The 24,745-nt window shown below is 40.2% G+C and overlaps 1 protein-coding gene across 1 annotated transcript in view; it reads right to left on the bottom strand.

Moving 5' to 3' along the window:
• Positions 1-9,517, bottom strand: part of rab26 (RAB26, member RAS oncogene family) — a 115,470-nt gene extending 105,953 nt beyond the window's left edge. Inside the window, exons 1-2 of the mRNA XM_074697152.1 lie at positions 8,804-9,517; positions 6,831-6,941 (exon numbers count right to left, since the gene is read on the bottom strand). Of these exons, the coding sequence (XP_074553253.1) occupies positions 6,831-6,941; positions 8,804-8,989 (297 nt within the window). The 5' untranslated portion in view covers positions 8,990-9,517. The remainder of the gene's footprint in view (positions 1-6,830; positions 6,942-8,803) is intronic.
• Between the last annotated feature and the right edge of the window lie 15,228 nt (positions 9,518-24,745).

Below are 24,745 nucleotides of genomic sequence, written 5' to 3'. Positions count from 1 at the left end.
ACAAAAGACGAGCTGAGGACTGGCACTGAAGATTGTTCAGAAACGGGTCATAAAGCTAGTAATAAAGTGTTTGTTGTGAGTTTGAAATGAAATGAAATCAATATAACAGAGGATTAAACTAAAAACTGAAATCTAATAAATAATATCTTGTTAAAACACAATTAGCTGGGTTATATTAATAAGTTTCAGAGTTCACAATCAGGTGTGCTTTAGATATAGGCTAAATAATTCATAAATAATCTCACAATTACGCATTTTACCAGTAGAGTGATCCGTGTGCTTCTAAACTGCACACAGAATAAGCAGAGAGCAGGTTTTCTTCATGGTAGTGTGTTTGTTAAACTGGTTAAAGGAACAGACAAAGCTCTGTTACTGTTTCTGTTTGATCAGAGTTATTACAGCGCACATGTGCAGACGCGCAAACAGCTGTTAGAGCTGACTGACAGATGATCCAGAGGTGATCAGCTGATGCCGTCATCACTGAAACAAACATGTCGCTTCATGTGACGCTCTGGAGGAGGAGAGGATGTCCCATTGCTCTGAATCTCCTCCATCCTCTCTCCTCTCTTCATTTCCTTGCGTCTCGCCCATGCATCTCTGGTGGGAGAGACTAAGACGTAAGTGAACAACGCAAGTGGAGGAAGGAAGGAAGGATGGAACTTTGGAGCTTTGAGACGCACCCTTTGAGCGAGGAGGGACAGAGGCAGACAACTCTGGGAGGGAGGAGAGGAAATCCACTCACATGCTCTACCCCAGATCTTGATGGCACCTCCTCCACCTTGCCACATAGGAAACATCTCAAGTGGGATCTCCTTGTCATGCCACTAATGTTGGAAGCCTGTCAAAGTCCATTTTTTTCTCATTGGTGAATAAAACTTTTTTTTTACCTTTCAATGCCCAACTATTAGAGGTGTTGAGGAAGACGAGACCTTTGAAGACATTTTTTGTTCCCAAAGCCCTTCTCTAGCAGATGCCATCTGATGGTTATCTGGCTGCAGACAGCACAGATCCACTGGCTCAGCTCACTAGAAAAATTTGTTGGGTTTACCACTTGACTCTTTTGTTCAATAACCCTGAAAGTCATTGAAGAAATGACCTGGAGAAGAAATGGCTGTCTTATAATGTCCAACCTCAGAAGCCACGGCACACTGTGAGAGGCCTTGCTTATGAATCTTTTTAGCCTTTGCCATCAGGAGGTCATGGCAGAGTAAATACCTGACAGAAAATGATATTGACTTCACATTTTTGCACAGATTTTGGCTTTTAAAAGCTGTGGTCTTGAACTCTTGATGAGCTGGTGAACAGACTACTTTAGTCCTGTTATTTTTAATAAACTACTTATTCATTTTTCATTTTTTTTGCATCATTCCCATTTCTTCTTGTTGCATTTTGAAATTTTATATAGAACCTTCTAAATCCAACAGTGCAAAAAATAAATTTGTGCAATGTTTCAAGTTGTCTCCAAATGTTAATCAGGTGTGTATACCCATGTTGCAAAGCCACATTCAACTCAAACTTCACTCTGAAGGATAGAGAGCACACCAGAGTTTTGTCACTCAAAATAAATAAAACCCAACTAAAGTCTATCTGAGCTGAAGGAGTTATTGACACCCACATGATGCCTTTCATATCCTACCTATAGCCTCCAGCCTGATGCAAAGAAAGAAGAGCACTCTGACTCCGAAAACCAAGAATTTCATAAGCTCAAAGACAAGCTCCGTCCTCTGGTATATCCTAGTCACCTGCCAGTAAACGAGCACCTACACTGCCATGGCAACTGATGTCCTGGACATGCTGCATGGTTGCACGTGTGCTGAATTCTCAGGGCAAAACCTGGTCAGAGATAAAACCTTAGGGTTGTTGATTCAACTTTTGAAATGCAAATCGGACATCCCTAAGTTTTAAGAAACTTCTGATAAAAGCAGAGCTGTTTGCTTCAATGTGTGCAATTAATCAAGAGACTCTTATTGGTAAACAGTTTATCATATAACTTCTTCAAATGGGAATGCTCATGGAGCCTAATTTAACTTAATGAGTACTAAAAACACATTAATGATTGCAACAAACCTCAATGCAAACCTGGAGCAGAGAAAGTGAGACCAGTGTGCTACAGTGCAGGAGAAAGTGATCAAGTGGTGTCATTATGGTCCTCGTTGTTGGGTATACAAATCTTTTTATAGGTTTAATATGCATTTAAGGCTAATCCCAGTTGTACCCCCAAGCATCTTATCCTCACCCCTTCCTGAATTTCCCTTTGGGGTTAATGAAGTACATTCTATTCTATTCTATTCTATTTTATTCTGTTCTATTCTATTCCTTGGTTTTGCGCATGCACATCTTGTGAAGTGGTGTCCCAATTCTACATACGATCAAGGGGAAGGGCTGCACAGCCCTCGAAATGAAGACAAACCGGAAGCTCACTTGAAATCAAGGAGTGTGACAAATTTCCTTTGATTTATATTTTCAGGTATCAGGAAATTTTTTTTACTCACAGGGGGAAATTTGGTTTTAACATTGCTCTTGAAATTATACAACAGTTGTAAATAAGATGAATAGGGACATACAATAAATAAGTTGTAGGTATACAATAAATTAAGCAGTTAGGTATCAGTAAGTACCAACGCAATAAATACAAAATGGGATAAGAACTATTTACATAAAGTTAATGAATTAAAAAGATATTATCAGATATCAAATCCTTAGCTACTTCACGTAAACATTAGCCATGTTTCACAGAGTTGTATTTTGAAATCGCTATTTATAACAATCTAGCTAACACTGCTACAGCAATAGCTAGCTTGTAACAGCCACACCGATGTCAGACCAGGGTGACGAGTTCTCAGCAAACAGACTTCAGTACAATGAACTGAATTTCATGAATGATACAACAGCTAAGCTGCATTCAGGAGCTCCATCAGCTACATAAACCTTGACAAGCTAATGTTACAGCATTCAGAAGCTACATAATATAGCTTCTAGTCCAGATTGAAGACTAACCTTTCTAGAGAATTTCAAGAAGTCACTTTAATATATGTATTTTTTTAATTGCACAACTCTGCAACTCTGCACTGTGACTTTTAAGTATACATCCTAAATCTCTTTTTTTTTTTTTTTTTTTTTTTACTTTTTTTGCTATTTTATTTTGTTTTATTGTATCTTATAGTTTTTTTCACCTGCTTTTAATTGAATTTTAGTTGTTTTCTTTTAATATGTTTTCTTTGTAAAGCACTTAAAATTGCCTTGCTGAAATGTGCCATATAAATAAACTTGCCTTGCCTTCTGGATACCATAACGTTAGCTTCACATTCGCTTTTATAGCTTAGCTGTCTCATCACTTGTGATGCAGTACATCATAGTGAAGTGTGTTCACTGTGAGTGTGACATCGGTTTATCATCAGTTTAACCCCTTAAAGCATTACGTGACAATTTGTACTTGATGATCGCGATATACTCATTCCACACATCTCACATGCAACAACCCGCAATATATATAGAGTATATTCAATATACCCCTCACCTCTAACTGACTCCACTGATAATGACATAAAAAGTTTCACAACTGCTGAAATAAACCCAACTACATGAGATCCTTTAAACTAATTTCTTAGGGATTTCCTCCATTAGTGTAAAGCAGCACTTGTTTTGGAGAAGGAGGTTGAGAAAATGATGATATAACAAGGTTAAGCTCCTCATGGAATTAATATAATTAGTTCAACAATCTTTGTTTTAAACCTTTTCTTGTGAGATTTTATAATCAAATGCAATAACCATAGCGCAATCTTTCTTGTTTCTGAAACAGCATTTTTTTAAGCCTAACAAGGCAGCAGCGCAGCACTGTAATCCTGAGAACATGCTGGGGCTTAAATGAGATGAGTCCACAATAAACAAGAGGGGGTAGAAACCATAGCATCTTGCTGCAGCTTTGAAGTGGGAAGCAGATCAAATCCCCATACGTGGCAAATTGCCTTTCTTTCCCACCAACTAGAAGGGATAAAAACTGTCTTTCCTAAAAATAACATTCACTCTCAGTCTCTGTGTATTCTCCATGGGAAGACAAACAAAGATAACCTTCATTCTTTTCTACTCGACTAAGTCTGCTCTCAAAAACTTCTCAGAGACACATCCTGGAAGATTTATGCAGTCAGATAAAGGGTACTTTATATTAAATGTTTTAAGTCAGCTTCAAGAAATGTGCTGATTACAAGACGTCACTCTGTAGCCTTCTTCACACTGACAACAAAGTCCTGAGGTGAACTTTTTCACTTGCACCAAAAGCAGAACCATCAAACTATAAACCATGCAGAAGCAAATGAGAGCCGTGGATATGATAATAAAATTATTCATGTGACACTGCACAGTGCAAAACTGCAATTGAATAATCAGTCAATATGACAAAGGAGCAGACTAAGCATAAACTTTATGGGTTTTGTACTTTTCTCTCTATCAGTATTAGTCAAGGGCAGCTGATGAAGGACTCTGTCGTGCTGAGATAGGTTTAATGTACATCAGGGCTACAGACAGTGTTATAAGAGAGGTTACATAAGTAAATAAATCAACTGATCCACCCACACTCTCATCCAACCCACACACGCACGCACGCACGACCATACAATGGTCAGACATTTCCACACATACACACACAGTATCGGCCTGCATGTGAGACTACCTCCCAAGAGTATAAAGGATCTAATGCTGCTCTCACTCTTTATATAATGGGGTTAACCTCAAAGCTTGAAACAGCTTTTTCAAATAGTTTAATTTACAATGTCAGGAGGAAGAGACAGGTGGAGGAAAAGTGGAGATGAACTTTTTAGAAAGCTATCCAGTGAGCTGAGAAAGTTTCACCAAGTGACTGACGTGCACTTGGCTAAAAGCTTTGACTAAGGATCAGCAGGAACATGCACCATTTAATAAATTAATAAGAGACTACATCTGCAAGTGGATCATCTCTATTAAAATTCAAGTATGTTAAAAAAAGTCGATATTAGGGTAGGAGAACCTCACACAAGCCAGAGAATCAGCAGAAGTTATTTAAAGAGGAGCTTCATTACATTTGCACATCAAACTATGTTTGCAGGTAATGAGTGCATAATGAAAAAAAAGTTATTTCAAGTCGTCAGGAGCTCAAGAAGTAGCTGAGCAGTGTCAGGTTCTAAGAGTTTTATTTGCAAGGGCAAAATGCTTTGAGATGGTTGTGAATTCAAGGTCTAAAAAGTTGGTTTCTCAGTCTTGAATTAACCAAATTTTAGGATAGAGCTCCTGTGGAAAACTTTCTGTTTTTATTGATAATGCCATCCCATCATGAAAATTTTTGCTGATCTCTTCATATACACTCATTGACCACTTTATTAGGTACACCTTGCTAGTACCAGGTTGGAACTGGAAACATTCCTCAGAGAGTTTGGTCCATATTGACGTGATAGCATCACACAGTTGCTGCAGATTTGTCAGCTGAACATCCATGATGAGAATCTCCCGTTCCACCACATCCCAAAGGTGCTCTATTGGATTGAGATCTGGGGACTGTGGAGGATATTTGAGTACAGTGAACTCATTGTCATGTTGAAGAAACCAGTCTGAGATGATTCCAGCTTTATGACATGGAGCGTTCTCCTGCTGGAAGTAGCCATCAGAAGATGGGTACACTGTGCTCATAAAGGGATGGACATGGTCAGCAACAATACTCAGGTAGGCTGTGGACTTTAAACCATGGTCAGTTGGTACTAAGGGGCCCAAAGTGAGCCAAGAAAATATCCCCCACACCATTACACCACCAGCAGCAGCCTGAACCGTTGATACAAGGCAGGATGGATCCATGCTTTCATGTTGTTGAGGCCAAATTCTGACCCTACCATCTGAATGTGGAGCAGAAATCCAGACTCATCAGACCAGGCAACGTTTTTCCAATCTTCTATTGTCTAGTTTTGGTGTTGCTGTGTGAATTGTAGCCTCAGTTTCCTGTTCTTAGCTGACAGGAGGGTCACCCGGTGTGGTCTTCTGCTGCTGTAGCCCATCTGCCTCAAGGTTGGACGTGTTGTGTGTTCAGAGATGCTCTTCTGCAGACCTTGGTTGTAACCAGTGGTTATGTGAGTTACTGTTGCCTTTCTATCAGCTCCAACCAGTCTGTCCATTCTCCTCTGACCTCTGCCATCAACAAGGCATTTTGGCGTCAGAACTGCTCACTGGATATTTTCTCTTTTTGGGACCATTCTCTGTAAACCCTAGAGATGGTTGTGGGTTAAAATCCCAGTAGATCAGCAGTTTCTGAAATACTCAGACCAGCACATCTGGCATCAACAACCATGCCACGTTCAAAGTCACATAAATCACCTTTCTTCCCCATTCTGATGCTTGTTATCGAGCAGTTGGACAGGTGTGCCGAATAAAGTGGCCAGGGAGTGTACATGTGTAGGTTGTCTTGCACATTTAAGGTGATTATCTTCCAACTGTCTGTTCTCTGCTGTGCTACAATTAATTTTGGCTCTTAGGAGACAGACACACCTGAGTTTGATTATAGGAAAGGAAAGATGGACATGTTCTTCCCAGGCTGCTCAGCGAGGGAGAACAAAACTGGCACATGAGAGATACGTTTCTCTCCAGGGGAAACTTAAAAACTAAAGCATGTCGAACTAATTTAAGAAATCAATATTCTATCTGCTGAGACTTTTTACTCAGGGAAATCTACATTGCCTGCAGGCTTATAAAGGCAGTTAGCTCCCATTCCATATGACCTGTTTTAAAAAAGGCACCAAACATCAGAGAGTTTGAGTGAGCTTTATATGAGCTGGACTTTGCCAGTTGTTCATTTGCTTTCTCAAAATCAAACTCACCCTGAAATCGATGCCAACAGTGGAGATGAAGCTTCCAGCCAGGAAGGCTCCGTCTTTAAAACGAACCAGTAAACACGTTTTCCCCACCCCGGAGTCTCCAACCAGCATCACCTGTGTGGGGAAAACAACAAGAGGATTGTCAGATGGAACACCTGGAAGGTAAAACTGAGACGCACAAAAATGAAACTCAAGGAACAGAGTGTTGAGTAATCAATGGAGGTAAATGTCAGACATAACTGAAACAACGAAAACAGAGAAGCGTTAATGTGAGAGATGTTTAAATTTAGATTTGTCTGTCATTATTTGTCCGCAGAAAAAAGAAACAGAACATTTGAATCATTCAGCTAAATCAGTCCTGGTATTTCTGGTGCTTGGCCAGTGAAGTTGGCTCATGAATGAGTGTGTCATCATGGCCACCAGTGGAAGATGTCCATTCTGCAACAGTCTGACTGCATTCAACCATCCAAATGCATTGACATCTTCAACACAGGCAGGTTTTTAATTCAAGATGACAGTAAAGGTTTGATGTAATTACTGTTACTAGGTTACCTGAGTGACTGAGAGTCTTAGACTAAAGAAATCAGAAGGGTCACTTGGGAACATCATGGGAACAGGCAAGAAGCTGTGGAAAAGAGTCACTTTGATGGCATTTTCTCCACATCTGCTTTTCCAAGATGTGCAGCAGCAAAATGTTTGCAGGACTGTGCACGAAGAGGAACCTGGTTTCTACCTGCTCTCGGATTTGTGTAGAAAATGAAATCAATTTTCTCTATGACTCAGTGCAGAGGGAGGATAAGAGGGAACAGTAATCAAAACATGGCACATGCACTTCAGCATTTCTCAGAGAAAGAGGATACAGTAAAGGTTAATCTCTGCAAAGCTGGGCTGGTAATGAGCTATCCTACCCTTAACATCACTCTTGCAACATCAAAGTAGGTATTAAAGCTATATTTAGGTATAATTAAGAAGGAGACTGGGAAAAAAAGACGTGCCTGGATGTAAAAATGCAAAAATCATGTAACTACTTAAAAGTGCAGTGTAAACAATGGCACAGATAATTATAGAGGAGCAGTTTTGAGCCACTTAGATCAATTTAGTGAAGAAGAGTTTTTCTGTTTAGCATTTTCTGCCTATAGCTCCATGTATGTTAATTTATTTGTTGACATTTACAGGAAGTGTGAATTGGATTGAAAAAAGAAACAGGTGCAAGAGAAAGCTTTGGGCACAGGGAACCATAGAAAAACACTACATCAACTGGTTAGGGAAACTGTTGTTTGTTCAGCCCCTATCTTCAGCTCCCAGAGTGAAATGGTTTGGCTGGTCCAATCAATTGTTCACCAAAAGAAGAGCAACACAAAGCCATCATGCACTCACATCAAACAGCTGCTTCAAAAACCAAGGAGGAGGAGGTGGCACAAGTCCCTTGAAGCTATGGTTGTGGAGCACACTGAGAATCTGTGGGCGTGAAATTTGTTTGTGTTGTGTTCAAGTGACACTTTTCGACTCACTAAAGTGCTCACACTGTGGTTAGACGAAGCGATCGCTGTTCAGTAAATCCAAACCCAGTGCCCTGCTGCTCAGAAAAACAGGCATGCACTCAACCAGTTGCTGTAAATGATTTGTTTGTTGGCTGTTACAGGGCCGTGCACCTTCCCTTCTTATCGATCCAATATTGACACAGCTGGTGTCAGGAGCTCGATCTGTTTAAGAAAGGTGGTGCTGGGCAAAAGAAATAAAATGATCTGTACAACCACACAGCCTGTTTAATATGCTGCATTTTTCTCTCCCTTGAGGGCAAAAAAGTGACCTATTCATCTACAACTTCAACATATAGGCTATTTTAACATGCATGACATCAATATGGATAATTACCGTGATATTGATACTGTGATGTTAACACACTGAGTGCACTTTCCTGTGAGTTGCACCTTGTTTTTGTGCTTAAACTGTGAAGACAACACCAGGCAGCTTACCTTGAAAGCAATGTCGTAAAACTCGCTGCTGTTGCTGATGGAGGGTCTGCTGGGGTGGACCACGCCGTTCATCTGAACGATGCCCGGGCTGCTCCTCGCTGATTTACCAGCTCCTTTCCCGGTAGGGCTGCCTGCAGACGGGCTGCTGCTCGCGGCTTTACCTTTTGCTGCCTTCTTACGTGACATTTCTTATAAATTCAGAACTATCTCAACCAATGTAAGCTAAGGTAAAAAAAAAAACAAAAGATATCGCGAAGCTTTTCGAGGTGTAGGACTGAAAAGTTGCAGAGGTGATGAAGAGCGGATTGTTTTCACCTGCGCGATGAACGCATGTTCCTCTTCCTCACCTCTAAACCCCAAAGTATGAGCGAAACAGTCCTGAAACGAAAAACGCGCTCGCTTCCGTTGTTGTGGATCTGCTTCCTGCTGCTGACAGCTTGTTCTGCTCAGGACAACACGCTCGGCTCTCTGCGCGCTGAAGCTTCAAGCCGTGTGATGTGGCACAAGACGCCACCATGAGCGCAAAACAATCAGGGCAGAGGGGGAGACTGGGATACTTTGCAATGCGCACAGCTAACAGACAGGAAGACAAGCTTACACACTTACTCTGAAACTCTGAGCATCATATTATAAACAATGAGCAGTGCTGAAACAATATATGAACACTGAACAGAAACTCCCCATTGTGAAACAGACAAAACCCCTAATGAAAGGAAGAATCTAGCACGTGCCTGTCTCCTTCAAAGTTTGCTATATTAAGGAAAATGAACCATAAGGAGCGCGCACGTGCTCGAAAGCGTTCTAGAACTCTCGCGCGAACGTAAAGACAATTAAAGTGTTAATAGTGATCGCAGTTTACAGATTGCATTAGTATTAAGCTAACTTTACAACATGGACCCTCGTCGATTTAATTTCTACACGCTGTTCGTCAACACATACACATACGAAAAAATAAATAAAATAAAATAAATAAATAAATAAATAAAATAAAATAAAATAAAATAAAATAAAATAAATAAATAAATGAATAAATAAATAAAATGCCAATGCAATTTTAAACTATATGGATACCGTTTGGAGAAAAAATGGCTGAAATTCAGAAGAATGACACCTGTGGCAACTCCTCGAGTTGTGATGACAATGATGCACCACAAGAGGGCAATAGAACAATATCAAATTGGAAGTGACTAATGGAACAAGAAACAGCTACACAGTAAAGTCAAGGCAAGATGAACCTGAATGATCGAAGTCCCCTAATTTAAATAAAATAAAAAAAACAAAAACGTATTAAGGCAATTTTAATCAGTTTTAAACATCTGTACAGTTGAGGGTTAGTGTTAAACAACCAAAACTACAAAATGAAGCATATACACTAATTGAAATTAAATTAACATTTTTTGATTCCTGATTATAAAAGGTCTTCATGTTTGTAATTCAGTTTTTTTCTTTTTCTTTCTTTTATTTTTTGTTGTTGTATTGATTTAAATTTTGATTAGGATCAGAGTTGAACAGTCATAAAGAAAGTCCCTGGCCTCTTTTTGACTCTCACCCACAGCAGATATAACCCACACCACCATTCAAGAGCCTCTCTGTAACATCCAGGATGTGACTGAGTCGCAGGGTCCACACATTGTCTGCATTTGCCACAAAAAGAAAAGCAGCATATTCTGATTAGACCTCGATCCGCTGCGGCCTGTAATGAGATGCTGCTGATGGTTATGCAATATGAAATTAATGTATGATACAACTGCCTGTGTGATCAAGAGCCAGGCTGTCCAGGCTTATTAGACATACGCTCAGAGATCATAGCCCAGAGACCTTGTTTGCTCTCTGTGACAGGAGACTGAAGTGAGATTAAATTACCTCTGACCTTTACAAAAGGAAGCATGGATAACAGCAGAGAGAAACAGCAGAGCTATAAACAGGTTGTGAGTCATGTTAAAGGGAGATTCTGTTCTGTGGTGGACATTTGACAGCATGTTTTGTCTTTTAAGAAACCTTTTTGATCGCATTTAAAGGTAGAGTCTGTGGGATTTTCCAAACAAAATAAGATGTCAACTTTTACAGGAATAATCCTGCTCTATCATCACTTCAGGGCCTCTGTGCATGTGTGTCAGTGTCTGTGTCTGTCCCAGACACTGTCCTCTGCCTATATGTTGATGTTTTAGTTTTACCAGGGCTTTTCTGGGTGGAAAGTAAGTGAGGTTACATCAGCCAATCACAGAGTCCAAGTGACTTTATGTGTTAATTAGCAAGAAGAAGCTATCCCAGGCGGCTACGACAGTGGACGTAGCACTGAGCAAGAAAACCAAAGTGAGACGAAATGCCAAACAGATAAAGCTTTTTACAAATAGAGGGTGAAGGTTGACTTTCATTCACTTACCGGCACTCTAAAGCAGCACTGGAGTGATGCAAGTTTGCTTTCTGCTGAGCAGGTATGTGTCAAATACCTGTGATTAGCTTATGCTAACATGCTAAGTCAGGTGCACATCTCTTGAGTTGCTCCCATTTAGAAAGGCAATGCTACAGGTGGTTGCTGGGCTTGCGAGTGTGTTCACGTAGTCATGGTTGAAAGCAGTGGGTGTGTGCTGCCGCTGGCACTGAGCCAATGAGGAGAAGCCCAGTTTGAATATTGTGTTTACTAAAAAGTAACAACAATTTCTGCAGACCCTACCTTTAAGGGTACCGGTACTTTTAATCCTACAGTCATGTTCATTTTTTCAAAGGATTTACAGGAGGTAGAGCATAGTTAAGAGTTAAGCCTTAAAAGGTACCAGGAATATGTTTACACAGTTTGCAAGATGAGAACTATGATTGCTCACAGACTTTGAGGGATGTCACTTCTATGACCCCAGAATTTCCCTTTTTCAGAGGTACTAAGCACTTTGGTTGTAAACACAGACAGCTGTAGCCTCTGGTTTCTGTCCTGAAATCTGCACGCTGTCAGCACTTTTCCACTCTCCACCCAACTCTGTGCCTAGCAGGGAGCAGAGTTGTCATTGGTTTGCAGGGGGAATACAACCCCCCAAAATCCACCAACCCCCGCACTCAGCTCCCCTCGACAGCTGAGACTCATTCTACCCGTGAAGCAGCTGTCTACTGCAGAGACAGCTGGGCATTTTGGAGGGAAGAGGGGAGAGAAAGGGATGATGAAAACTGTGCCTGGTTTCAGAGAAATTAACAGCCTTGTCAAGATGACTTAAATGTGCCTGAGGAGTGTACAGTATACATAAGAAGGCTGTAAAACTTGTGTGCCATATGCTTCTGTTTGTCTGTGCCAACATATATATATATGGCACACACAAAGATCTTACACTTTCAAGGTGGTGAAGAGAAATCTAATTAGGCAAATGTACTTTTTTTTTGCTAAAACTTACAAGGCAACGATCAAATTACTGTAAAGCAACTGTTTGATTCAGCTGTCAAAGACTAATCAAATCTCATCATTTCAACATGTTAATTAAGAGCAAATTACAGCATTCTTTTCTTGGAGCAAGAAGCCTTCAAGCTGTGCCATTTCCATGGAAATAAATCAAACAGCCGGGAAAGTGTAATGTAATAACTACATGTAATGTAGTAAATCAGGTGCTTGAAAAACATTGCAACTGGCAGCACAAAACAAGCAGAGGATAGCTACAAGTGCTGACATGTGTGGGTGTATCTCCAGCTCAGTAACATCATAATGACCCATGAGTCCCATCACTCCGAGGCGCACCCAAAAGCCAGGCATTTGTCAGTTTACCCAGGGTCAGATGCCCTAAATGTGGGATTGGTGGCGTGCAGCAGCCCAACCAGTCGCTCACCCAATGCCACTGCAACTGTTGACTGCTCCCTCTCTCAGCTGCCCACAACCCCCCGGTGCTAAGAGGAGGGGGAAGAAGGGGGGAAGGGGGGGCTCCCTGCCAGCCGGCATCCCTGTTTGTCAGGCCTTGGCGAGAGCAGACACCAGTGGACTGGTACAGCCTGGCACTTATTCGCTCCCAGAGGCGTCTTAAATGAGAGGAACTGTGTGTGTGTGTGTGTGTGTGTGTGTGTGTGTGTGTGTGTGTGTGTGAGTGTGGGACAGGGGAAAGGAAATTTTGTGGCATGGGTGCTGCTTGTTTGTTTTGAGCTTGTTTGTTCTAAGAAAAGTTATAGGCTGTCTTTATGTCACAAGGTGTCTTGCATTGTGTTTCTCTTCAAATTATATTCAAAATGAATAAATAAATGTAAAGAATATTAATCATGTTTATATATATGTAAAAGACTGGAACCAACCAGAGAGAAAATAGCTAAATTAAGCCCCATTCACCAGTTTGCCAGAGGCCCCAGTCAATAATAAATAAAGTTGATCCTTTCCTGCTTTACACTTACACACTGACAGAAACCCACTGGTTTGACATATGATGCTAGTGTGAGTGCTAAACACTGCATCTCCTTAAGGACCTAACTTTAGGCTGGCTCCAGAAGCAGCAAAAGCTACAAATCCATTCAAAAAAAGCCCAGGGGGTCAATAATTTGTTATAAATACTCATTACTTCAGAAAAAACTCAGGTTATGTGTTTTGCAGAATCAGGAGCCAGGGTGAGTTGATTGCCAGATGGGCACGCTGTGACTGGTCAAAGCTAAAGGTCTGCCTTAACTTTGCCGTTTCGCCTCTTAGGTTGAGTCAGCGTTTCTAATTAGACCAGTAAATAATCTTTATTAAAATGCATTAAAAACTACCAGGGGTCAGATACAACATAGTCCAACAGTCCAACCTCTTACCAGGTTTTGTTGGTCATAGTTTTGGGCCTCTGAGTAGCTCTTAGGATGGGAAACAATTTCAAGAGGGGGCTGTGGGACCCCTGGCCACCCCTCTGGACAAGCCCCTGTGCATGGTTGGCCAAGTCTGAGATGCAAAGTCCCCTGTCAGTTTTAGCTAATCCTATTCACACAGTGCTAGCTTAGAGCAATTTTGGGGTTTACTGTCTTGCCTTTTGCAGTGAACTTCAGGAACAAACCTCACAAAACAAACTGTACCGCTAAGCCACAGTCTTTATCTTTAGATAACACAACTAGAACTAAAACAGCATATGCATAGTAATCAAACTTGTAATTTTGCGCTTCATAAAAATGCCCCCCCCCCCCCCCAAAAAAAAAAAAAAATAATAATAATAATAAAATAAAAATAAAAAAATAAAAAAATAAATAAGTAAATAAAAACTTAAAAAATAAAAGATAAATAGACATAAAATAAAATAAATACAAATAAATAAACAAATAAATCCTAATTAAAATAAAAAATAAATAAACAAAATATTAAGTGTAGTTTTTTTTTTTTTTTTACATTTAAAAGGCAGCGGGATAGACTTGCTTCCATGCATGTAGACACAGAGCTCTATGTTGTCTTTTTTTTTTTTTTTTCTTGGAGCTCAATTTCATTACAACTTTATAAATCTGATGCATCAGTCAGGACACCACGCATTTCCTTCTGGGGCGTTATTTTGATGTTAGCTTATGTCTACTCCTGACATTCATAAAAAGACAAAATTAATTTATTAATTATCTGAATCATTTTTTTTTAAGTTAAAAAAAAGCATATTTATATTTTGAATTGAAGAGCTGCTTCTTTTTAAGTACTTGAGAAAATACAAGAGAAAATATGAAGTAAGTCTTTGGTTCTGGTGGCTCGAAGTGCCTTGGCATGATCATTGAGTCTCTCTAATAATGTGCTAAACCAGTGAAGCCAAGCCCTGACTTCAAATCTGTCATCATACAAAATATCTAATTCTTTTTCCCATACATCGTTAAAAAGGTAACTCCAATAATTATCTCTGTTCCAAAAGACGTCATCACAGCATCACAGTGTCACGCTTGCTATTTCCACCTCTGTTTTAACACTGTTTTCACAGTCAGGGCTTTTTTTTTTTTCTCTAGTTTTAATTTCGCTGTTACCCGGCAGGGGGTCTGTATTAGTAAGGCCTCAGAGAGCTGTAGCAGGGTTTAATCTGAAGTGTTGAAAATAATACATGCCCAGCCCTCGCCGGGCCCTTTAAAAGAACCAGACATGAGAGTCCGAGCCAGGGTACCATGATGGAAAACTCCGCAACAGTAATAATCACTACCAGGGGCCCAATTTTCCTCAATATCTTTTATTTTTTTCAGTCCCTTCATTTATTTGGACGTAGGCCCTTTAACTTAAATTTAATTTGAGTCTGCTTTGTGTTCCTGGGAATAGATTTAAGCTGAAAACACCCCTGTTTCCACTTGCAAATATGTCAATCTGTTATGTTAAAAAAGAGGGTACTGGGTGCATTCACATGAGAAGCCCCCCATAAATCCTCTCATACCCTGGGTGCTTCCTGAAAGCATCACTGTCACTGGATTCTGTTTCTGCAGAGATCAGATTTATTACCTGACACATGGCCGTTGCTGTTGAACAGGAAGTGTTTGGCGTTGTGTGCAGAAACCCGCCCAAACTCACTGCACAACAGAAGTGATTTCAGAAACTGGTTTTGAGATTCGATGGCCTGTGAGGTTAGTTTGAGCAAGAAGTGAAGGGGTGTTCAGCAGAGACAAAACACAGATTTACAACAAGGCGTGTCTAAATTGCTCACTGCCACTTCAATCCTCTCGCTTGCTCTCAGACGCTGAACAGATTGAGTTTTAGGTGGCTGTAATTTTTCACAGCTTAGAGGAGGCCACAATAAAACATGACTCACTGTCCACTGTTTCTCTTATATGCATCTGAACCAGTGGTGGGCACTATACATGTCTGAGCTCAGCTGGAGCTACGGCAATAAAAGACTATGACACACGCTCTCTTAAACTCACACACACACACACACACACACACAGAGTCACACACGCTTACATACAAGCTGCAGAAGAGAGTGGGCACATGAGCACCAACTGGAGAGAGCCATGGTGAGCGGGAAAAGGTGTGAGCAGGAAAAGTGGTGTGTGTGGGTGAGTGTGAATATGTGAGAGTGTGCGTGTGTATTTGTAGAGTTTTTGCAGTTGTGACAGCTGGGATGAAGGAGTGGAGGCGGCGTGTGTGATTGGAGGAGGTGCCAACGGAGCAAGTGTCTCTTTATTTTCATCACACACAAGTGTGTCTGTGGCGATGTATGTTCATGAACACTATGTACATCTGTGTTTGTGTCTCTTTATATCCATCTTCATGGTAAATTAGTCTGTATGGGCAAAGCAGTCTGATCTTGTTTAACGTGAGTGCAAGAAGAAGCTGTCATACGATGTACACACATGTAAATTAGCCTCATGTTGGCATGATATAGTCATGTTTCACTATAATTAGTTAAAGGGTCACTACACCTTAACCACAAAGAAAAACAACACTTCTCCAACATATTTATATTTTTCTAACTATTGTGGTGTTTTGACAAACAAAAGGTTTAATTTATATTTATTTTTCTTATTTACTTGCTCACCTTTTTCACCTTTTAGTTTGTTGCATTTGAAGCCCACTGCTTCCTGTGTTGGTGCTGAACCTCGGCTTTTCGTCGTAGCTGAATAATCTATTGTGGAATTTTTCTTGGGCAGCTCTGGTTTTCAGATTTCAACCGCAAAACTATTCTGGGGTCCAAAAGACAATTGAGGTGGCTGCAATTTAGTTGATAAAAACCATAAAAAATTGAATTGTTGGCCCCCAAAAATCCAATTGTAGTTCTTGATAATGTACAGACCCTGGTGAAGACACTTTTAAACTTGGTTGGACAATTTATTTTATTGGAGGCATTTTCAGTCTGTGGACCATGAAGTCTGGGAATTTTTCCTGTGTGAGCTTGATTTTGTCTCTGTAAAAATTCCTAGAAATAAAAGTCTGAAGAAGAATAAATATCATATACCTATATATTCATATATTAAAAAATAGGAAAAATGGCATCCTATTTTCCCTTGCAAATAAAGACTTTATTTGTTATTTCCAATTTTTATATATTTGTATCAATAAATATATGAAATTATCTCTATCTATCTATCTATCTATCTATCTATCTATCTATCTATCTATCTATCTATCTATCTATCTATCTATCTATCTATCTATCTATTTATCTATGTATCTATCTATCTATCTATCTATCTATCTATCTATCTATGTATCTATCTATCTATGTATCTATGTATCTATCTATCTATCTATCTATCTATCTATCTATCTATCTATCTATCTATCTATCTATCTATCTATCTATCTATCTATCTATCTATCTATCTATCTATATATATAGATAGATACAGCAAAAACAGTGTGGGGAGTGACATGTGGGTAAGAGGCCACAGGCTGGATTCAAACCCGGGCCACCTGCGCAAAGGTGAACCTCATGGGGCGCAACCTAGACCACTAGTCCTTCTGGGCTCTAGATATCAGAATATTTGACATAAAATATAAACGACTCTGTAAAAAGCAGGTCAATACTTTGCTCTCAATGATATCAGTGGTGATGCCTCTTTTCCATATTCTTGTATAAGTAATCCATACACAAGCTTGTTTGATCATTAATCAGATTTTATCAACATTAAGAGGTCCAAACCTGTGAATGTTCTTTGGAAAGTGTCTTAAATTAACGTTTAGTAAGATTTGGCGCTATATACAGATTGATTGATTAATCATTTTCAGTAAGATTAAATGTCCCTTTGTTATGCTATCTAACATCTCAGTTCATTGGTAGGTGTGTAAGTTGTGTCCCATCAGTGTAGTGTACTCTGGAGCAGTGCTTGTCAATGCTTGTGCTTTCACATTAAACACTGCACTGTGTTTCAGTTCCACCACAAACAGAGAGAGTGCCTACATGCTGAGCGCATTGCATGCTTGTTAAAAAGAGCAGACTTATCAGGAGAGAAAGTCAGACATGTGAAGAGAATCTGGTCGATTTAAAAACCACCGCATGAAGATTCCCCCGCCAGCAACTGAATATCAGACCATAGAAACACTAACAGCTTAAAAGCAGTCACAAATCAACACCACAGCAACCAAAGTTCTAGCTGTAAATTGTGACCCTGGGAATAAAGCATGTCAAAGCAGAACATAAACTTTAAACATTTTATTGCCATACCTGAGAAAAGGAAGTCTTAATTTGTGTCTGGTATTGTCTTATGGTAGAAGCACAAACCTCACAGGTTAATATCCATTAACAAACCTAGAAAGGCAGAGTAATTTGCTACTAGCATGTTATTTTATGTATACATTGTTGTTATATGTGATCTTAATACTCTGGCGTAATCCTGAGTTTTTACTTGACTTTGTAATCTCACAGATCTGGCTTTGCTATGCTTCAGACACACCTCTGAGAATAACTGTAGCTCTGACAGAATATTCCAGACACACACATTCAAACACACACACACTTGTAAAGGAACCAGTACATAATGCCTGTTGTTGTTGTGAGGGGGCAGGCATCACACCAGACCACTGACAGGATGTTGAAGCGAAAGCCTTTTTTGTCTCCATATTTTTCAATAAAATATTCAGCTCAAGTGGTAGAGCGTATTCTTAAAAGACAGCGGGATGAGATTCCTCATCAGAAAACAGTCTCAGCAACTGTTTAAGAGCAACTTAGAGAAGTAACTTTTGCAGATTATGCACAAAAAAGTAACATGGACATGCAGCGCCTCGGAAAGCAGAGTATAACCACGAATAATCATCACAGACAAAGTATGCAGCATAGGTTTCAAAACCAAAATTATGCAAAAGAAATGATAAAATGATGAAAAAAAACAAATATATAAACGAGGAGATTTCAAAGACACCACAGAAAGGCTGCTCAAGTTTGACTGTGGGCAGTTGTTTCTCTTTAAGAGGATCCAATATTATAATTTGAATTCATTCAAGATGGTGAGACACCAACACAACACCAACAATTCCTCAAGTTATGCATTTATTTTTTTGTCGTTTTAAATAAAAAAATCACTTTGAGACAGATGTAGTACGCCACTGTCTGACTGGTAGCTTGCTAGCTTCTGCTTAAAAAAACCACTGCACTTTTCATGCCAGAGAACACAGCAACTTGGGCCTTGAGGAAAATCAGTTTAAAGAGTTTTTGGCATAAGTTAGCGTGGATGTGAGTGTCTCTTTTTGCTTTAGTCTTTATTTTTTTCTGATATGAGTTTGCATGCATGAGATTTATCTATGTGAAAAAATATTAGGACGGTACTGATTAAAGTTTTGCATGTTTTGGGAACTGCACCATTCTCTTTGCATGTGACCGTGCATGTGCTGTGTAGGTGAGGTCACTTGGTTGCCGTTGCAGCCCTGAGCCTCCGCGCGCAGCAGCTGCAGGGAGGCAGGCAGGCATTGGTGAGGTCATTTAGCCGGCAGGATTAAGGCCGTGACAACTGGCGCTCCGGCCAGTGCCAGTGCTGACCGGGGCAGTTGTGCAGTGGGCACGCTGCAACGGCTCCAGCTCCACACCAGCATTACCCCACTGTTGTTTTTTCATTAGCGTGGCTCTGGCCCTGGGCACCGCGCGGCTTGCCAGGCTCACAGCGTGAACCCACAGTTGTTTCAGGGCTTTAGGGCCTCCTCACCCTCTCTCATGATGTGTCCCTGCGGTTACACACTGTGACTGCGCTCCTCACGGGGAGTAAAGGATCAGGTTACTTACCAACACACTCGTTAACTCAATTATGCAAGCCTGTAATGCTTTGATGTGTAGTGATAAGGCTGGGATTACTGAGGGGACAGATGCCATATGACCACAGCAGAGCTTTGTTGCCACATGCCTCAGCCAGAGCCGATGAAAGACGGACAAAACGGACTGCTGAGGGTCAGGAGGAGGGCCACTTATAACCTGAAAGAGACGACAGACAGGGACAGAGGTGAATTTTAAAGAGAGCAGGAGCATGTTAGTGGATTCAAAATGCTACTTTGACATTTTAAGGTGTGAAAACTTGAGGTAGCTTCTAATGGAAGAAACAGCACCAAAGTCACTTCACTTAACATCTGTTTAATACATGCAGGAGAAACAGCGTGTGCTACAAGTGGCTTTAAATGAGGTGATTTCAGTCTCCATTTGCAATTTTCAGAAAATGCATAAAACCCCGTGCCTAGCTGTTCACTGGTTCCCACTTATTTTAGAGCTTGGACATAAACCTAAAACCATTAGCTGCACCATTGAGACCAATTAGCAAAACATGGCCAAACAAACCTTCCTTTGCTTTTACACTGCGTTCTCTCTCATTTCTCTCATTTCACCCACCCCTTTGCACTTCTTCCAATCCTCTCATTGAACTGAAACACACTTTTAAAGCTTCAGCCTCCTCTGAACGGATGATATGACATCTTTTTGATCTGAGCTTTTTTAATTTTTGCAGCTAAAGGATGCTCTCTTTTGGTTTGAGGGCCTGTCTTATTGATGTCTATCTCCTACATAAGCTCCAGATGTGAACTCACAGGCTTGATGTTTGTTAGAGAAGCTCAGCATGAATACTTTACAGTTGCAGACAAACAGTCTGACCTGGAAAAGCAAAAGGACAAACAGATGACAGGGACAAATTGGTTACATGTGTTCTGTCTTAGTTACTTATTTATCATGACTCCACCTCAGATATGCTACCAATGTTTTAAAGAACATGCTGGGTCTGTTTACAGAAACTACTCTGGTCCAGAAACACATACGTTTGAGGGCAGTGGACTGTCCCTTCCACTAGGTGGCACTGCAGTTGCAGAGCCACATCACAGAGGGGAGATAAACACCTGTGGGATCACAACATCTCACTTTACACTCTCTCCTGCTGTCCTCTCGTTTGTCCCAAATCTTTTTGAATGTGTTACATTTTCATTTAGAAAACAGGGACGAGGATTTAATTAAATCGGGGGGTGCAACTAAACTTTTAAAGACACAATTAAAACAACAAAACAACAAGACTTTGTTGAACAGCATTATGCGCAAAATACATGGATTTAAACTCAGCAACCCCCTTTTTAAAGATCTCATAATGATTTTTTCAAGTTAATGAGCAGAACATTAACTTTTAGCTAAATCTATCCAGATTTGTGGCAATATTCAGGAAGAAATCAGGCTGAATGATTACACCACTGGATCGTTTAGTTGGCTTTAGTGATCACATCCTGTGTTACAAGCTTGAAACTGATTCGTTAAGACTGAATTGTAGGTGTTGTTAACAAAGAGCTTTTTCTTCTTCTTCTTCCTTTTTTCCTTAAATTTTTACTTTAGCTTCTGTCTGCTGTTATGTTTTTGTTACATTAACATTGTTTATTGCACATGCCATTAGCAAATTTTGGAAAAAAAACTATAAATCTGTAAATGTAATATAATAAGACTTAAATAGCAATAATACAACTTAACACAGACATGATTTGATTTATATTTTAATTTACTGTTTTGTTTTGTTTTTGTCTTTTTTACTCCTCTTATTTTTAGTTTTGGTTTTAAGTCCCCCCTGATATTCCAATGTCTTTTTCTTTACCTGGTCTCTTGAAAATGATAAATACCTTTAACTGTGTACAAAAAAATAACTAAATACAAACATGTCTCAGTGAAAACTATATTTTATTCTTTTATCATTAAATAGTTAAAGCTACAATGAGGGACATTTAGATTAAGTTTATTTAAACTGTGCTGTTGGAGCCTGAACCGTAACAATGACCCAAAATGTAAAAAAAGAATGTGTAATAAAGTCTGAAATGTAGTAACTTGTCGATAATGTCACAAAAGTACTGAGCCCGAGATGTAATATAGAAAATGAAATAAAACCCAAAATGTAACAATGTGTTATATTCTTTTGAAAAAGTTATTACATTTTGAGATTATTGTATTTTTTTTCAAATTACATTTTCGGTCTTTGTTACATTTTGGGCTCTAACATGCCCTAAGGTCAAAGGGGGACAAATGATCCTGTGGTTAAGCTCCTTCAGTTGTAGATGTGGGAGCTTTTTCCACAACATGTGGCCCTATGTAGTTAAGGGTCATGGGTTGGAAACAAGCAGAAACAACATTCATATATATATATATATATATATCTAATCAAGCTACTTAATTATACAACATTTTTGAGAATGGGCCTTTCAAACCACCCTTAAAAGCACAGAAAACAAAGCATTAATAGGCAGCATTTCCAAACAAAAAGGTTTAGACTGCTTTAAATGCATATTTGACTGTGTGAGGGAGTTTGCTTCCAATTTAGGATGGACTGATTTCCTTTTCTAGCACCTGTATGACACAATAGACATACAGTAGATTTGCCCTCTTCCCAATGTAAAGTAGCGACATAAGGAAAGAAAAGATGTGCAGCATATTAACTGAAAAAAGGGTGCCAGTAGTCCATTGAAACATAGTCCGCATAGTTGATTATAACATAACGAGCTTTGCTTCCTATAAGGTGATAGACAACCGTAGATTGGGATTTTGGAGAAGGTATCTGCGAAGGTCAGTCAGATTACAGGGAGGGTCCCCTGTCCCTGGTCTGAACACGCCCCTGCTCCCATATAAAGTGCATGAATGGCTCACTGTGCTTAACCAGTTTGTGGGTTTTTAAAGTTGTTTGTGGTTTAAAGTTTAAATTGTTAGACGGTAAAACTTGATGTACAAGAAACACTTTTATCGCCTTTTTGGTCATCTAAACATATACACCAGCGCAACCAACATGCCAGTTTGAGATGCAGCAAGAGGTATTTTATTGTCCTCTATGGCACTGGAGAAAGCGAGTTGCGCAAAGCATGATGGATATTTTTGAACACATTCCTCACTCATCAGGTCATGATGATGCATTTCAGTGAAACAGAAAATATGAACAAATACCACTAAATAACACCTTTGAAGTGAGCAGAGTTGGGGGTTAGCATGATGGTTGATTGCGTTCACTGTGTGTGTGCTGTGCCTAACTTCTGTATGAGCAGGTAGCATAGTGTAGATAATAGGAGCTCCATCTTGCTCCAACTTATATTTGGTACTTCATGCCTACAGCTTGTGATTAATGGAAATCCAATCGGATCAAACAGAGTGCGTGTGAATGATTTCACTGTGTATAATGATGCCAAAAGGGGAGAATCATAGATCAGCACAGGGGGGTAAAAATTTTTCTTCCACACTGCTGTCACAGCTATAATAACAACAGATGACTGAGCAGTTAGAAGAGGTTCGACATGACCTCCTCACCTCTTTTTGTGGTTTGGAGTCTCTGCTTTTTAAACTACAGCCAGAAGAACAACAGAAAAAACAGCGTTTGATGTTGTCAGCGAGGTCTCGTTCTCCGTCTGTCGGGAAGTCCCCTTCTCCTCCTAACTACCACCAAATGGTGTCCTGTAATTCACATAGTGCATGTGCATCATTTGAGAGCAGACTAAACCCAGAAGCCTGGCGTTGGGATTTCTCTGCCACATGAAATGACTGCCACTCTTAATGCAAACAAATGGCCAATAAAATAACAATAACACGAATAAACTAGTCAGTGTGAGAAATAAATTAAGCACGGGCTATAAATTACAGCTCTTGTTAGCCCCTCGAGGCTAACTGATTGGAATTGGAGGGTGTTGCGGTTTCGCCAGTGTCCACAGTGTTTATTTACATCTCACAGGGGCACAGTAAAGATGAGGAAAGATGACAGATATTATGTCAAAGGAGGATGAAGTGGGTGCTGAGGCAAGGGAGAAGGAGACGGGAAATGGGACAGACCAAAAGATGGATAAAAAACATGAGCACAGAGAGAGACAAGCCTGGAATTAATAATTTTTTTTGAGGAGGGGAGAGCGGGTAAGCGGCGCCTGAGGACAACAGACCGCATCCTTCCTTCCTGCAAGGCAACAAGGGGACGGAAGGGCCACCAGGGGAGGTCATTAAGACAGCAATTTGACGGGGATCAGCAGGATAAGTACATCCGGGTCACAGGGAGAACCACCTGCCTGTGATTGTGAAACCCCTCTCTGGCTGATGTTAACTTCAATAGCTGCCAGGTGGGGATCAATGCAATGAGCGACAGGAAGACGAAAGACCTCAGCTATAAGTTCACTTATGATCATCCATCACTTTCATTTGCTAAAAATATAAAGTTCTTGATTAAATCTTAACACCTGATTTGCAAATGCACACCTTTAACCAGTGTTAGAGCTTTAGATGTTGATCATTGCAGGCCTCGCCTCCTTCGAGTGTCTTTCCTTAACAAGTTAAGGCCTGCTCGGTTAGAGATTTGTCATTCAAGCCTGCCTGAGGAGGCATTAAGGGGGTTTCCAAAGCTGGAATAAATTCTCTACATGGAGACAAAGGGGTTACACATCCCAGCGCTGTGCATAGAATAAAAACATGCACTTGAAGACTGAGTTTCAGGGAAAGTAAAAGTGGACGTACCTCGCCACGGTGACAGTGCAAAGTTGGGGTAGCATGCCAGCTGATGAGCATATGGGTATGCACACGTGAGAGTGCTTCTGAGTGATTTCTTTGAGGCGCAGAGCTTTGCTTCACTCCCAAGAGGAAGGCAAAATATACCTCAGATGTGCAAAAAGATCCCCCACCCCCACCCCCAATCCACCCCCAATTAGCTCTTGGGACTACAGGAACACATCAGAGTGTCAGAGTGGAGAAGAAGAGGAGGAGAGGGAACAGAGAGAAGGACAGAGACGGAGAGGAAAGGGGAGAGTTCTGCTGTTTCATTTTCTGTAACGTGTTCACTGTAAGTTGTCATCATAGTGAACCTCAGGGGAGCCTTGCAGATGTTATCATGTACATGAGGAGGGAGAAAACAGGAATCATAAAATGTCCATGATTTATCCAAGGTCACAAGTTCAGACCCATAAAGGATATAAATAACCCCACAGAGTGTGATTATGGAAGCAAACCTGCGTATCATGGACCGTGAAATTTATCCTTATGACACCTGTCTAGACAGCTGTGGAAATGAGGCTGGAGGTGGCTGTGTGACGTATAGAGTTCATACACATTCACACATGCATGCATATACACACAAAACTATTATATACTTGTATTCATGCTTAGAAGTTGTAAAGCC

This window comes from Halichoeres trimaculatus, unplaced genomic scaffold (genome assembly GCF_033239565.1).
Source record: "Halichoeres trimaculatus isolate MK-OKI-2021-1 unplaced genomic scaffold, fHalTri1.1 fHalTri1_scaffold_20, whole genome shotgun sequence".
NCBI classification, from domain to species: domain Eukaryota; kingdom Metazoa; phylum Chordata; class Actinopteri; order Labriformes; family Labridae; genus Halichoeres; species Halichoeres trimaculatus.
Note: the sequence above shows the minus strand (reverse complement) of the source record. Positions and strands in the feature narration are given on the sequence as shown.